The following is a 16778-nucleotide window of genomic DNA, read 5'->3' as shown; positions in this document are numbered from 1 at the left end:
TTCTTAACCCGGTTCAGCTGCAGTCGCTCGCCCACGGTGTGAGCTCTCTGTGGAGGAAGGGACGAGCTCAGCACACCGTGCTGGAGCTCAGCAGCAGCCACAGCACAGGGGATCCGTGGCCAACACCAGCTCCCATCACACACCAGGCAGCCCAGCCAGTGCAGGACTCCAGGGTGAAGAAGAGGAACAACCATGGAATTGCTTCACAGGGGTCTGGGCTTGCAGAGCAGCTCCTCTGGCCCGTGAAGTAACTGCAGAATGACACCAAATTTGAGCCAGAGGCTGCAAACCCAGCTGTGGCCCTGCCAGCGTGTGCCAAGCCCTCTGCAAATGCTCAGTTTCTCAGGGAGGGTGTCCACAGAGATCAAGGAAAGCCCATGAAAAATCCATGGGGAACATCTGAGATGCTCCCTCAGATGGCCACAGACCAGGCCCCCACAGACCACGGGTCGCACTCTTTGGGGTCTTCCTTGGCACGTCATCTTTCCTGGTCCCAAACTGTCTCCAGTGAAACTGCTGTAAATCCACCAACCTCTGTGGAGTCTCTCCAGGTTTCTGGCACAGTAACTGAAAGCTGAGTCCAGTATTTATCTGGGAACAGCTGGAAATGCCAGCATTCAAATCAATTATCTCAACAGTACTTTAGGCTCAGCCTCCGTGGGCGCTGCCGGACACATTCGTTAGCAAGGAGAAGCTTCATATTTGCATGGATCATACTTGCCTGATGGGAACGGGCAGGAACCTGCACGTTCATCTGTTGGGCAGGATCATGTCCAATTTAGCAGCACATTAAGCAACAAGGACTGGGTCTGCTCATAAATTTACTCGTCTCCTACATCACTGTCTGCCAGAGTCCCCATCCCACAGACAACGAGGCTTTCAGCCTTCCAGGTAGTGCCAAACCCTGGAGTTACTGGGATGTTTTGTTACAGACATGGTTTGGACAAGGGGCAGTTAGTTCTGTCCATGGCAGGCATGTCCAGGACTTGTTAGGGTTCATCTCACCATGTCTTTCAGGTTAATGGGGTTAAATGACAGCACGTCCCCAATGGCTATGTGACAGCAAGGTGGCTGCAGATAGCATTGGTGATTAGTGTAACAACATGCCACTAAAATCAGGATTATCACAGTGCATTCAAAGTGTGAAGGTACTCACACTGCCTCCGCCCGGGATGTGTTTGATATTATCCTTTGAGCCACACCTTGATTGAACGTTGCTAAAGTCCAACTTCTTATTAACAATCTGCACCTTTGGTAGCCAGAAAAGAGTCATTGCACGTCACCAATAGCTATCTGATGGCAGGATCGCTGCAGATAGCATTGGCAGTTTAGTGTACACAACATGCCACTTATAATAAGAACTATTATAGAGCATTGAAAGTGTGAAGGTACTCACACTGCCTCCGCCCGGGATGTGTTTGATATTATCCTTTGAGCCACACTTGGATTGAACGCTGCTAAAGTCCAGCTTCTTATTAATAATCTGCACCTTTAGTAGCCAGAAAAGAGCGTGAGAAACAACGTGACCATCTGCAGCTTGACCATGTGTTATATCCCTAAAACCAGGAACCTGCCTTGCAGTGCTGAGAGCAAAAAGGAGAATCTCTGCCTTGCTGCATGGATTGGTGTACTGGTGGGCTGGAAACTGAAGATGGAGGTGGGCAGGTTATAGCTAGAGACTGGACACGTCTGGGTAGTGATGCAGCCCTGGTTCCCAGGCCACAAACACCAGCCAGAAATGAGCTCAGCCCATTTTCTTTCACTGAACAGAACGGGGAACTTGCTGGGCAGCGAACCCGCTGGAAGGCACTTGAGACTCCACAGTACTCTGAGACTCAGCTTCTGCAGAGCCTGTGGAAGGAGGAGGGATGGAGCTGAGAGAAAACTGCCTGCTCAGCCCCAGCTCCCATGCTTAGCATCCTGATCCCCCTCTGGGACAGGCACACCTGACCTTGGGCAAACAAGTGCTGCTGGCCAGGCTGGAGAGCAGGAGCTGCATGTCCAGCACTGGGAAAAGATGCCTGAGCTCTGCTCTGCACAGGGCTCACACTCCCTCTACAGCTACCAAGAGAAAGCAGACACTGTCAGGGATGCAGTCCCATGCCAGGCATGTGGCCCCATCCCAAGGATGCAGTTCCAGGCCAGAGATGTGGTCTCAAGCCAGGAATGCAGTCCCACATCAGGGATGCAGTGCCAGGCATGCAGCCCCATCCAGGGATGGGGCCCCACACCAGGGATGCAATCCTAGGCCAGGGTTGCAATCCCATCCCAGGGTTGCAGCCCCATGCCAGGGAGGCAGCCCCACACCTGCAGTTTCCTTAAGCCCTGTGGGATGACAGGGGCAGCCCAGCCCACTCCCCAGAGGCAGCAGCTCTGTGGCATATTCCCAGTGCCATCTCCCATGGGAGAGAGGCTGGAAACAGCTCGGTGCCACATGGGAACCATGTGCCATGCCAGCTACACCCTCCAGCCCCAAAGCCTTCCCTCCACACATGGATTTTTGTGCTAATGAAGCTGGTTCTATTTCGGGCTTGTTCTCCCCACTTGGCTGTGTAAGGGCAGCTATGCTGGAGCGACCTCCTGCATCAGCTATTCCAGGCAAAACAAGGATAAAGATTGTCCCTGCTCCTTCCCCCACGCACTCTGGAGTGGCTTTACAACCTACACAGGTGGAAATGCAGGTAACAACCCGCAGGCCTGAGCCTGTCTGAAGCACAACCCCGTGAGAGGGACCATCCTGCAGTGTCACATCCCTCAGCCCCAGATGGCCCTGTCCCCGAAGCTGGCTGAGCAGGCACCTCATCTCCATCCTGCTGCTGCCAGGAGAGCTCCCTGCTATTCCCTGCTTCTCCAGCATGAGAAGCACCAAGGCTGGTATGTGCCTGAAGCATGATTTTCCAGATTCACATCAACTAATCCCACAAACCATGTCCCAGTTCTGCTAGACCAGGCTTTGCCAGAGCAGCACTTGGTGATCCAGTGACAACAAAAGTGCTCAGACCATGCGGAAACACTGGAAGAGACGTGGCTTGGCTGGCTCCTGGTGTGTTTTTCCCCTTGCTCCTTTGCTTCCCTAGGCTGGGGGTCTGGAATCTGCACAGAGAGCAGGCTCCAAACCCATTTCTGATTTCAGCCTCAAATCAAACTGGTGGGATCAGCCCCTTCTGCTCCAGCTGCAACCATACTGCTGAGAGCAGCCTCGTGTCCTACAGAACCCCCAACAGAGCACCCAGCCCTTCTCCCCTGCAAAGAGCAAGGAATTGTCCCAAATTCAGCTGCTCCCACTCTCCAGTAACAACAACAAACACGCCTGACAGAGAAGCAGAGAGAGAAAAAAAAAACTTGTAAAAGCTGGATTAAAAAAAACAAGTGAATAATTTAACCAATTTCCAGTAAACAGAAGGGTTCCTTCTAAAATCCCAGGAGAATGGGGTTTGTGGGGGTGGGAGGAAAATCCCATGACTTGTGCTAAGTGGGCAGGAGGGCTGAGGCCCCAAAAAGGACACGTGCTGCTCTGCCCATGACCAACGGCCCTGCCCAGGCTCCAGAGCCCCACTGGATTGTAGCACAAAGCCAGTAAATCTCCAGCCATGGCAGAAAATGCCCGGAAGGCCATGGAAAAGCAGGCTGCCATTTCCAGGGGTGCAGAGGAGCCATCCCAGAGCCTCCCCCCCTGTGCCAGAGGCGAACGTTCAGAGCCATGGAGGTCACACAAAATGCCATGCACAGCACTCAGGGAATGGTTATTATGGCTCTGCAAGGCCTGCAAGCCAGGCAGTGTCACCCCAGGGCAGGCAGTGTCACCCCTGGGACAGGCAGTGTCCCCTCAGGATAGGCAGTGTCACTCCTGAGACAGGCAGTGTCACCCCTGGGACAGGCAGTGTCACCCCAGGGCAGGCAGTGTCCCCTCAAAACAGGCAGTGTCACCCCTGGGACAGGCAGTGTCCCCTCAGGATAGGCAGTGTCACTCCTGAGACAGGCAGTGTCACCCCTGGGACAGGCAGTGTCACCCCAGGGCAGGCAGTGTCCCCTCAAAACAGGCAGTGTCACCCCCAGGACAGGCAGTGTCCCTTGCCAGGCTTGCAGAATTTAACCCAAGACCCTCATTCCCAAGCACCTGGAACACAGAGGTCACTTTGCTGCTCGTGAAACAGCTTCTCTGGGAGTGAAAAGTGGTTGAAAGGATAAAAGTTCTGGCCATGCCACACTGCCCACGTAGCCACACAGCGCCTGATGGCAGAACACAACCCAAACCCTTGACAACAGAGCTGGATCCAAAATCCCAGTGTCTGGAAAAACTTGGGGTCCGAGTCTGGGCCCCTTAGGAGGAGGAGACAGATCATCCTCCTGCTCACTAACAGAGGGACTGCTCCAGTCACAGTGTAGGATCCATAAACACAGCCCTGATCCCAGCACTCCTGAGGGCTGCAGGCCACAACCTGCTGTCCCTAACTGGACAATCTGTCCCGAACTGGACAATCTGTCCCTAACTAGGGACAACCTGTCCCTGACTGGACACCACGAGGGAATGCCATTTCCCTGGAAGCCACTCCACGAGACCCACACCACGAGCTCTCCATGGGACAGCTGAGCTTTACTAAGCCAGGCAAGGAATTCCAGGCCAAGCCCCCAACCCAGTCAACCCAAACCCCAGCACCAGGCTGGAGCCCAGCTGAAGTCTGGCTGCCCACTGCCCACAGCTGCTGCCGCTCCAGGGCAGCTCTCCCATCCCGGAGGGAGCATCCAGCACCCGCTGCCCCCACAGCCAGGCCCCTGGGGAAGCAGAGTCCACCTTTACCTTGCCACCTCCGGGCTGGTGCTTCAGGTTTTCGGTGGAGCCGATTTTGGACTTGACGTTCTTCAGGTCGGGCATGGGCGCGGCCGAGGGCTGGATGCGGGTCTTGGCCGACGCCGGAGATTTCGGTGGGGTGCGAACCACTGCCACCTTCTTGGGCTCCCTGGCTGGTGGGGTGGGCAGAGAGGGGGTGCGGGAACGGCTGCCTGGAGTCCCGGGGGAGCCGGGACTGCTGTAACCGCTTCTGTCTCCAGACTTGGGCTGCTCACCTGGAGGTTGCAGACAGGGAGTGAGCGCGGGTGGGCAACCCGGGCACACACCACCCCTTCCCTGCTCGCTCCCTGCCTTTTTGGGGTCGATGTACCCGGTCCCAGAGCCCACCCCGCTACTCCCAGTGCACGGCTGCGCTTTCTTCTACTCCATTTTGAAGGAAAAACTGTGATTTAAAGGCAATTTCCTAATATCTCAGAAGGAAGACGGTCTCCACTGCCTGGGTCACTGGTAAAACTCCCCACCCAAGTGTGGCATTGGCATGCATGACGAATTACAGACAAAAGACACTCAAAAACACATTTCTATTAGAAATTTGGAAGCATTTTTACATATTTTTTTCTCTGTAATTAAATAAGGCTGGTTGCTGAGCAGCTTAGAACTGTCCCCAGTTCGAAAAGAAAATGAAAGAAGAAAAGAAAACCCTTAAACGTCACCTTTCTCAGTCTTTGCTGCTGCAGGAGGTGGTTTTTTCTGCTCCTTTCTGCCTGTTTAGTGAATGAGAAAGATGCTTAAACATAATAAAGCTGGAAAATTAATTGATTTAAGGTTTTATGGAGCTCCAGTTAAGTATGAAATATATATATGTATATTCAGTGAAATGCACCATTTTAATGGAAATTCACAATGCCTGATGCTTTCTGGGGTTTTCTTCTCTGAGAATAATAATGGGCTAATCTCCATTCCTGCAATCGAAGAATTGATCCTCTTGCCCCTGGGTCTTTGTGAAATATTGTCAGAGAGAAAAGGAGTAGATGGATTAAAAAGGAGCTGCCTAAACCCTCCAAATTGGAGGGTATCCCAAAGGGATAAAGCAACTGCCCTCTCCTACACATGTGTGAACAGAGCAGCACCTGGAAAGGCTCACTCCAGAGGGCTCATCCCAGCCCCAGGAGAGGGCTGAGCAGCTCCCACCCCCCTGGCAGAGCTCAGCCTGTGCCGTGCCCCTGCCCGGGGCTGTGAGTTTGGCCATTAACCCCCCAGAGCTGCACGGGGAACTGGGGAGCACCACTGAGGGCATCCCCACCGCGGTGGCAGGAGCAGGACACGGCTCCCACCGTCACCTACCGGAGCTGGGAGGGGTCTTGGGGGCCGTGGGGGTCTTTGCCGGGATGCGCGTGGCGTTGGTGGAGTTCCTCTGCGCCTGCCCCGAGCGCGGCGTGCCCGTCTTCGTGCCACCCCTCATCTCCGGGCCCTGGGGACACAAGGGGGGGCTGTCAGGGATGGGCTGTCACCCCTCACGGGTCAGAGCACATGAGACCCCCCTGCTTCCTACACCCTGGCAGCCCAAGGGTTCCCCACACCTGGAATGTGCCAGTTCACACCTTGTCTCCCACAACAGCACCTGCCACAAGGAGAGCACAGCCACAGCCAGGGCACAGCCACAACAGGGCACAGCCACAACAGGGCACAGCCACAACAGGGCACAGCCACAACAGGGCACAGCCACAGCCTGGGCACAGCCACAACAGGGCACAGCCACAACAGGGCACAGCCACAGCCTGGGCACAGCCACAGACAGGGCACAGCCACAGCCTGGGCACAGCCACAGCCTGGGCACAGCCACAGCTTGGGCACAGCCACAACAGGGCACAGCCACAACAGGGCACAGTCACAGACAGGGCACAGCCACAACAGGGCACAGTCACAGACAGGGCACAGCCACAACAGGGCACAGCCACAGCCTGGGCACAGCCACAACAGGGCACAGCCACAGCCTGGGCACAGCCACAACAGGGCACAGCCACAACAGGGCACAGCCATAGCCAGGGCACAGCCACAACAGGGCACAGCCACAGACAGGGCACAGCCACGACAGGGCACAGCCACAGACAGGGCACAGCCACAACAGGGCACAGCCACAACAGGGCACAGCCACAGCTTGGGCACAGCCACAACCAGGGCACAGCCACAACAGGGCACAGCCACAGCCTGGGCACAGCCACAGCCAGGGCACAGCCACAACAGGGCACAGCCACAGTTTGGGCACAGCCACAACCAGGGCACAGCCACAACAGGGCACAGCCACAGCCTGGGCACAGCCACAACCAGGGCACAGCCACAACAGGGCACAGCCACAGCCAGGGCACAGCCACAACCAGGGCACAGCCACAACAGGGCACAGCCACAACAGGGCACAGCCACAGCCAGGGCACAGCCACAACAGGGCACAGCCACAACAGGGCACAGCCACAGCTTGGGCACAGCCACAACCAGGGCACAGCCACAACAGGGCACAGCCACAGACAGGGCACAGCCACAGCCAGGGCACAGCCACAACCAGGGCACAGCCACAACAGGGCACAGCCACAACAGGGCACAGCCACAGCCTGGGCACAGCCACAACAGAGCACAGCCACAGACAGGGCACAGCCACAACAGGGCACAGCCACAACAGGGCACAGCCACAGCTTGGGCACAGCCACAGCCTGGGCACAGCCACAACAGGGCACAGCCACAGCCTGGGCACAGCCACAACAGAGCACAGCCACAGACAGGGCACAGCCACAACAGGGCACAGCCACAGCTTGGGCACAGCCACAACAGGGCACAGCCACAACAGGGCACAGCCACAGCTTGGGCACAGCCACAGACAGGGCACAGCCACAACAGGGCACAGCCACAACCAGGGCACAGCCACAGCCAGGGCACAGCCACAGCCTGGGCACAGCCACAGACAGGGCACAGCCACAGACAGGGCACAGCCAGAGCCTGGGCACAGCCACAGTCAGGGCACAGCCACAACCAGGGCACAGCCACAGCTTGGGCACAGCCACAACCAGGGCACAGCCACAGCCTGGGCACAGCCACAACCAGGGCACAGCCACAACAGGGCACAGCCACAACAGGGCACAGCCACAACAGGGCACAGCCACAGACAGGGCACAGCCACAACCAGGGCACAGCCACTCCTGGGCTGGTGGAATGACTGTGACCTTTCCCAGGTGAGCCCTTGGCTTCAGCTGCCCCATTCACCACCCCTGGTCTGCTGTGCAAAACTCCTTTGTTCTCTGAACTTCGTCACTTCATTTCCCTGCCCTGCTAAAATTGTTACAGAAGATACATAAATTCAAGATATGTTCAGCTCCTTTGTTCTCTAAATCTCGTCACTTTGTTTCCCCTGCTCTGCTAAAATTGTTACAGAAGATACATGAAAATTCAAGAGTATGTTCAACTCCTTTGTTCTCTAAATTTCATCACTTTGTTTCCCCTGCTCTGCTACAATTTCACACAGAAGATAAATTTATCCATGAGTCGAGTGTCAGGCTTCAAACACTGGGAAGCACCTCAGATATCCCCACCTACAGTACACCACTGTCACACCTGCATCACCTGTAATGTCAGGTAAACTGCAATATCCTATCTGTGGTCTCCTAGTCCTGTAGAAATCCTTCCCAAACCTCTGAACTCACACATCCTCTTTCTGGTGACTACTTAGTGCTGGTCAGTGTAAAAGCTCATGGAAAACATGGAACTGAAAATCTACAGGCTGACTGGTCCCAAGGCAGCAGGGAAGCAGTGCAGAACCAGTAAAACCACATCCCATCCTCTGTGAGAGGCACAGGTTGCCCAGAGAAGCTGTGCCTGCCCCTGGATCCCTGGAAGTGTCCAAGGCCAGGTTGGACAGGGCTTAGAGCAACCTGGGCTAGTGGAAGATGTCCCTGCCCATGGCAGGGGGTGGCACTGGATGGGCTTTAAGGTCCCTTCCAACCCAAACCATCCCGTGATGCTCTGATCCTGTGTGACCTGCAATCCCTGTGCTTTCCCTCACCACGGGTGTATCTGTGTGAGTGAACACAGCAAAGGGAACCCAGAGCTGGGGGTGTGTGCATTTCCTACAGCAGCACCTGGCAGGTCTGGTTGTGCCACACTGCAAACACATCTTGCTGTTTGCTGCCAACGCTCCCACGAAACCCAGATAAAGCTGCAAAACAAGGAAGAGCCTAAAAGGACCTGGAAATGCCTCAGGGAGACCAGGTAACACCCTGCAGTGAGAAGCTATTTTTGCTCCACGTGCTGGTTCCTTCCAGCACCAGAACTGGAGCCAAACCTGGCCATGGCCATGGGAAGGTGAAGCACATCCCACCCTCTCCACAGACCAGGGAGACTCAGCCAAGCACCATCACTCAGGAATGCTTTAAGGTATTCCCCTTTGCCTCTCTCACGTCCCATTTCCTTACCTTGGCTTTCATTTCTGGCGTTCCTGCACTGGCAGCTCGGGGGGTGGCAGGAGGGACTCGCTTAGAGGCAGGAGCAGGGCTGGAGGGTGGTTTCGAAGGGGCTGTGCTAGAGGAGGTGTGTCGGTGGGGGGGGATGGAGGGTCTGTCCCCTGGGGGTTTGGCAGTGGAAGGTGAGGATTTCTTAAACGTGGAAACAAAATAAAATGGGAACAAACGAGAAAAAAAAAATCAGCATGGGAGGGAAACAAAACGGGATCAGCAACATAAAGTAGGATTAGAAGGTGCAATGCAGAGCTGGGTGGGGGATAGGTGTTAGGTGGCACTGCCAGGGCCCCATGGCTCCTCCACCAAGTATGGGATACCCCAGCTATTCCTTCCACAGGGTGCAGTGACACCCGAGCCCCTTCCTGGGGACAGTGTCACCCTGTGACAGCCTGTCCTTGCTGCTGCCTTCCACACCAGGGGCACATTTCACCATCAGAACCCTCAATTCGCTCCCAAACCCTCCTCCTTCCTGGCAAAGGAACAGCACTACCAACACCAGCATTTCTGAGAGATGCAGGTGGCTGCTCCCAGCTCTCTCAACCCCATCCCACCTGCTCTGCCAAAAGCAGAGCACTGGTTTTATCTAGGCTTGGTACCACGTCTAATGCTCAGCCTGATACAACCCTGCCAGACTTCCCTAGAGAAAAATCCAATTTCACAGTGCTTGCAAATAATTCTATTCCTCACCTTCAATTTTTTACCCCTTAAACTGCCCCTCAGGTTGTCCATCATCCCCCTCAGGCACTAACCAAGCTAATGGCCAGATGAACTAAACCTCCTCCAAATTACCAGTGTGACAGATACCATTAAACCTCTGGAATCTCAAACTCTGCTGATGATCCCTGTGGATCCCTTCCAACTCAGGATATTCTATGATCTGCAAGGCCTAGATTATTTAATTTAATGTTTTAACTACATTTTGCTCTTTTCACTGTCATGCTGCTCGTCCCCAGTACACCCAGTGCAGTCTTGAGTCTGCCCCAAAGGCAGCTGCTGCTTTCCAGTGCTGGGCTGAGAAAATGATTTCTCCAACCCCACACCCAACCCCGTGAGCCACATGTTTGATTTAGGTTTGGATCATTTCCTCACCCTCAAAGAACCCCATGGATTGCACCATCCAAACCAGGGTGAGGGAAGAAAAAATGAAAACACTGTTGAAAAACAAATGGAAGAATGGAAGGGAATGGGAAAGGTTTCCTCAGAGACACAACTGCAGGCCAGGAGAGCAGGAGAGGAGCCAGGAACATGTACAGGTGTCACCTCTGGTTTTATTTTTTAGCTCACCTTGGGTTTCTTTTCATCAGCTTCAGTCCCTTCCTTGTCAACACGACCTGACAAAGGGAAACACACAGTTACACCTCTTGGGACTGGTCAGGAACTCCAGAGAGAGGACAACACACGTGCTGGGGGCTGCTCCCTGTCCCTGCTCACCCTTAAACTAAACTCTGTTCTTAGAAATATATTACCAAGTCACCATTTCCTGCAGAAACACTTCCCCATGGTAAACACATTCTTTCTGGGTTAACAGATGACCCATGTTAGTCATCACTGAGACGAGACACACGACGAGGTTTCTATGAGAGCATTTCCCCCAGATCTGCACCCAGATCCAGCAGGATCCGTCCAGTTTAGGACAGAAAGTTCCCTTCAACGAGTCTCCCTCTCTAAAACCCCCACTGGTTCTAGCAAGTATATAAAGACTCAAACCAAAGGATGCCCCAATCCAGCAGCACCGTGACCTCATTTAAGGTGGCTGTGCAGTGTGCTGGCTTTGCAGAACACTTTTATCCCTGGATGTTGTTAATTCCCATCTCTCCTGACACACTGCTCTCTGCCTCCTAGCACAGTGCCCCTTCCACCTGGGTCAGTCTAATTAGGAGATTAAAAATGGGGAGGAAGTACTGTCTGTAGTACAAGGCACTTGTAACAGAGCCCTTTTCCCCTGTCTTCAGCTAATTCCTCCCCAGTCTGGGAGGAAAAGCTGCTGATATTGTTCCCAGTGTTTGGAAACTTGTCCTGAGGGGTCAGCCCCTTCCTGGTGACGTGGACCATGCTGTTAATCCAACACTGACCCATCCCAAATTCAGTTAAACTGCAAATTGGATCAAGGCTGGAGCTGAATAGCCATGGAGTATCTGTTTGGAAGGGAAAGACCATTAAATAATTGAATTTCTCCTACTGAATCAGAAGCTGGCTGGCTCTGGGCAATGCATCCCCACCCCACCATCATTCCAGGCTCCCGTGCAAGCCATGCCAGTGCCCTGCAGCACACGTGGGAAGCTTCCCACTGCCGATTCCATAGGGAACAACGAGAAATATGTTATGAGCTTTAGCTCTAATGGAAAAAGCTCCATCAACAATTTCTTCATGAGCCCCACGCAGCAAAGAGCACGTTCTGCCTGCTGCAAACCAGAGCAGCATTCCCAGGATAATGGAGGCAGCCAAGCCAGCTTTTGGGATGTGGAACTGCAGGGAGAAGAAGAGCCTCCCCCAGGATAGACCCTGGGCAGCCAGAGCTGAGGTACAACACTGTGAGACACCAACGTGTGTCCTGCTGTGTTAACACAACTCGTGACAAAACCTTCATCTGGACACTGAGCAGGGCCTCTAGTGACATTCCTGAGCCTCGGGAGGGGTGGGAAACAGCCTTGGAGAAAGGAGAGGTCTAAGGGATGCTCGTGCATTCAGCGGCGAACTCAGACCTTCCCCCAGAACAGCCCAGCCCTGCCCCACAGACTGTTAGATGCCTCCATGCCCACAGGCAGCTCCCACTGAACCCCCCAAATGCTCTGGAATGCCCAGGGACATCCCATCCAGAGCTGGGATTGGAGCAGGATGCTTTGGAAGAGCAATGGACATGCCTGGCAGTGGGGAAAGGCCCAACTGGCTGCAGACCCTGCCTGCAGCAGCAGTCAGCAGTGGATATTGAAGGGGAAAGTATAAGAAACAGGATCAGTGCGGGGCTTCTCCATGGTCAGACCTGCCACCCTTGCCTTTTTCCTCCTCCCTCCTCTTTAGGAAAGCCAATTCCAAGAGTTATTGGACCAGACATGCAAACCAGATGGGACGTGTCCTGCCGGGATGAGCCGCAGCGTGCGCCAAGTCAGCCCCGCTCCAACAGGCCAGAGCCACGTCCATCCGGTCCTCTCTCCTCTGGGAAGGTGCCAGGTGGGAGTTAAGGTGCCCACCCAACAGATCCAAGGAAATCAAACTAAAAACAGGTGAAAAAAAAGCACGACTGGGGACACGCCAGCACCATGCAAGGGACGCAGAACGGCAGCACAAGGGTCTGGGAATCCAACCCGGGATTAAACAGGGAGGGAAGGACTGGGAGGGAGCAGCAGCGGCACGGTGGAGATCAGTTCACAGCGCAGATCCAGGCCATGTCCAAGCAGCAGGACTCGAGGTGGCAGCAAGCTGTGGTGCTGCATCAGGCAGCCTTGTTGGGAGCAAGCCACCGGTGAGCCGAGGGCAGCGAACGGAGCACACACCTTTGAGGAGAGGGACACGGCTGGCTTTGTCTGCACCCGGGGCACAGGGCTGCTTCTGGGCCGTCTGACACTCTCCTGTGTCTGGCACAACCTCAGCAGCTTTGTCTTCCACATCACCTTTTAGCTCAGAAGGGAGTTTGGCTGTTTCTAGCAAGGGTCCAGAATCTTCTCCCTCCCCAGGCTCAGCTTCTTTCTGTGAGGTGGTTTCAGGAGGCTCTGATGGGGTGATGTCTGTACCTCCTTCACCCCTCAGTGGCTGCTGCTTCTCCTCTTGGTCCTCTCCTGCTTTCTGTGACTGAGTTTCAGCCACAGGTGCCTCTCTCAGGGTGTCTCTGGGGACGTCTTTGGACCCTTCTCTATCACATTCTTCAAGAGTCTCCTTGGCTGTTGCTGGACACGAGCCTGCTTCAGGTCCTGGTGAAACCTGCTGACCCACCAGGGACAGCAAATCCTGCTCAGAAGTTTCATCAATATCACGATCCTCATCCCTCTCCTGCCCACTGGAATCTTCCTTTAATGGGGCTTTGGTACACAAAGGAGGTGGTCCATCCTTATGGTCACCTGTGCCCCCTGCTCCTGCCAGCACATCACGGCCCAGCTCTGGCTCCACACCAATGCCTTCTCTGCCTCGATGATCCCACAGCTCACTGCTGCCTTCGGATGCTCTGGAGCCTTGGTACATTTCCAGGGGGATTGGGATGGTGACCTCAATTCTGGTGGGAGCTGCTGCTGCTGGAGCCTTTGTTTCACGTGACAGGAGTGGCTGCTGAAGGCCCCCAGGTCCCTGCTTTGGGGGCTGGCTTTCTCCTTTTATTGCCTCTCCCACACGCTCCCGAGGGCCGGGCTGGAGCTTTGGAGAGCTCAGCTCCCCTGGAGTTGAAGATGTGGGGTATGAAGCAGGGGCAAAAAATTAGCACAGGCATGTCAAACAGTCATGTAATGCTGAGAGACTGAGGATTTCTACTGTCAACTGAGAGGATAAAAGAAGTCCCACACCGCCCCACTGAACAGACAACTCACTGCCACAGTGGCTTTTGCCTTTAAAGAAACTCTGATCCCCCTGGGAATCACAAACAGTGACAGCCACAGTGCATGGGAGATCAGATTCCTGCCTGGACCCGGCCTTGGAGGTGTCCAGGTTCACACCTGCACTCCATGAGCTGGTTCAGCTGTAGAAATTTCCAGAGGCCAAGAACATCCCCATTTTCCAATCTAACACCACCACAGGACCATCGGTTTGCCAGTCAGTGCCCACCCCTTCCTGCCTCAAGGGCCTGAACAAAACAGGCCAGACCCTTCCCCTCCTTCCCAGGCTCCCAAAATCCCTGCAGCTCTTTCCTCCCTTCAGGAGATGTCAGGCACACACAGCACCTCTCAGAGCTCAAACCACCCCTGCTCTGCTCTCCAGGTCATTCCTGCTGCCCATGGGCGTGGAGAAGAGCACTTCCATGTCTCCACTCTTATTTCATCAGCCAGCAGAGCAGCAAAGGACTGTGAGGAAAAACGTAGTTGCAGTGATTTTGGACTGTGCCCCCACTGAGACTCATCAGAGCTCCAGCACTGCTGCCATTATTTGGGCTGAGTGACATTTAAACCCCAAATCTGAGGTCCCAGAGACACAGATCTCTCTCTCTCTCTCTCTCTCTTTTTTGGGGGCTGTGTGTGTGTGTAAAAGAGGGAGTTCTGTTGTTGCTGATCTCGTGCACGACACAGACATTTACAATTTCACCCAACTGCAGAGCTAAGTCACATATTCCACTCGAGCCGGAGCTTTTCTGTTGGAAATTCATTCAGCTGAAGCAAAGATCCACTGAGCAATGGAGAATTCACCTGGACAGAGGTAAACTGCTTTAAAGTCAACCGTCCTAGCAGGAATGTGCCTGTTGCATTATGAATTTGCTCAGCTTCAAAGACTCTTTGGTCTTTTTGAGCACTGCTCAGGTAAACCAAAGAGCCCAAATCAGAGCACTGCAGTCCTGAGATCACAGCTGTGGCTCTGGTAGATTAACAAACAAAACCAAAACAAGAAAAGGTGAATCAAGACTGATTTGATCTTTTATCAATGTCCTCCCCTTTCTAAGAGAATACCATGGTTTAAGTGAAACCACCACACAAAGACCCTGGAAACTGTGGTTTAAAAGCAAGCTGCAACCAGCCCCTATTGGAAGGTAATATCTGAAATATGGCATCAAGAAACACCTTTTGTAATCACAGGCATTTGAAGTGTTCAGGCAGCAGCCAGCAGGTCAACCTGGCTCATTTCTTCTGCAAAGGAACATCAAGACCACTAATGAGCAGCAGTGCAGGAATGTGGACAGGCAGTTCACGAGCTGTGCTTCCATATTCCAGGATTTTTCAGGGGTTTTGAGGCAAATCTGCAGCGCAGGGTCAATGCCAAACTGGGGATTAGAGGATGCTTCTCCACCTGAGACTCCAAAAGCATTTTAAGATGCTCCAGCTGCACTGCAAATATTGTATTTTTTTAAATCCCCACATCAGGTAGGTACCAGTGAGACACCCAAGGCTCTGTGTGTCAATAATCACATTTTCCTCCAAATCAAAGAGAACCATTAAAAGGAAGCAGCACATTATTACAAGCCCACTTTCAGAGATGGAACAATTTATAAAGAACCTATATAGGTTTTGTCAGAGCTCCAACTGGCTGTATGGCTCCATATCTGACAGCTCAAAGATCCCAGGACAGGACAGAAAGGTCTTAGAAAAAAATCTGGTGTGAAACAGCACTAAAACCAGGGTAGAGAGAAAAGAGAACTTCACCCCCCTATTGATAAGTCTTGATTTCTGTTTTATAGTGGAATCACTACTTTAAATACAGAAGAGCTGCCAGTCCAAAAAACCACTGGCCAGGCAAGCACAGGTTCTATTTTAACTGCAGGGTGCACAGAATTGCTCATCTGTGTGTGGAGAGCAAAGACAAGCTGAATTCTGCCCTGAGCTCAGAAGGCAAAGACCTATTTACTTCTGTAAAAGACATGGATGTCTAAATGCACTAATGGAGCCATAAGGAGGAGACACTGCCCAGATGGAGGGGTTTGTTATGTTTGCTGTGCAGAAAACTGCCTCAGAAAATGGAGTTTAACTGAGATTTTAAACAGCACACCAAATTAGGGCTGTGGTGTGGAGGCAAGACAGCAACATCACGGGGAGTCTGAACCCCTAAGTCTGGAATTAAGCCAGCACTGGGAAACCCCATCCTGAAGCTTTCCATCAAGTCTGAACTGAGCAGAGTCAAGAGAGGCTTTCCAGGTAGCCGAGACATCCCAGATAATTCTTGGCTCATCTAAGCAGACACAATTAATGCTCTGAAAACTTGCTGCCCCTGTGTCTGACTTGGCCACTTCACATTCCCTAAGACTGGGATAAGGAAAACAAACCCTTAATGTTGAAGTCAGGGCATCAGTGAGTAGGTTTGAGACATGTTTTTCATTAGAAAGACACAGTAACCAAACAATTCACTGATCTCGTGTGGGACTTGCAGGGCCCACACTGTCTCTGCTCAGTGTGAGCAGCTCCTCCTGGTCACGGCACATCCCAGCTCTGTCCATCAGCTTTTCCAGCCTGGAGAATGCCCTGGTTTTGCAACTGGACAAACAAGCACCATGACTTTGGTTGTCTGAGGGAGAAATTTGGTGCATGAGAAGCTGCAGTTACCTGAAATGAGTATGTTTGAACATTCCAAGCGTGGATGACCCTTCCCTGTCAGGAACAGGGAGAACTGCACAACTGCCGCGCAGTGCAGAGCATTTCATTAAAGAACAAAATTCCCAAGCCACCAGCAACCAGTTGCACACGTGGGCAGCAATAACTGGACCCAGGGACAGATGATTCACCCACCTTGAGTGTCATCTCCTGCAGCGTGGTCCTCCAGGTTGGGAGTGGCTCCTACACCCGCCTCTTCAGCTGCTCCCAGGTCAGAGGAACAAGGGGAAAAATACGATCAAAACAAGAGTTAAGTTTAAGTGTGTGCCTGGAGAA

At 53.4% G+C, this 16778-nt stretch overlaps 1 protein-coding gene across 20 annotated transcripts in view; it reads right to left on the bottom strand.

The window, feature by feature from the left end:
* The window catches only part of MAPT (microtubule associated protein tau), a 51691-nt gene that overhangs the window by 8672 nt on the left and 26241 nt on the right, over window positions 1–16778 (bottom strand). For 5 of the 20 annotated variants that reach the window (XM_064636792.1, XM_064636793.1, XM_064636794.1 and 2 more), the window contains 9 exons: window positions 16638–16703; window positions 12783–13652; window positions 10576–10622; window positions 9247–9426; window positions 6134–6260; window positions 5503–5553; window positions 4799–5064; window positions 1397–1489; window positions 1157–1249 (listed from right to left, as the gene is read on the bottom strand). In XM_064636792.1, coding sequence (XP_064492862.1) covers window positions 1157–1249; window positions 1397–1489; window positions 4799–5064; window positions 5503–5553; window positions 6134–6260; window positions 9247–9426; window positions 10576–10622; window positions 12783–13652; window positions 16638–16703 — 1793 coding nt within the window. Of the gene's footprint in view, window positions 1–1154; window positions 1309–1396; window positions 1490–4798; window positions 5065–5502; window positions 5554–6133; window positions 6261–9246; window positions 9427–10575; window positions 10623–12782; window positions 13653–16637; window positions 16704–16778 lie in introns of those variants that run through there. The other 15 variants (XM_064636796.1, XM_064636804.1, XM_064636801.1 and 12 more) reach the window with 15 other exon arrangements.

The sequence above is a fragment of the Pseudopipra pipra genome, chromosome 26 (assembly GCF_036250125.1).
Source record: "Pseudopipra pipra isolate bDixPip1 chromosome 26, bDixPip1.hap1, whole genome shotgun sequence".
Classification (NCBI taxonomy): domain Eukaryota; kingdom Metazoa; phylum Chordata; class Aves; order Passeriformes; family Pipridae; genus Pseudopipra; species Pseudopipra pipra.
The sequence above is the reverse complement of the archived record's forward strand: the minus strand, read 5'-3'. Positions and strand labels throughout refer to the sequence as shown.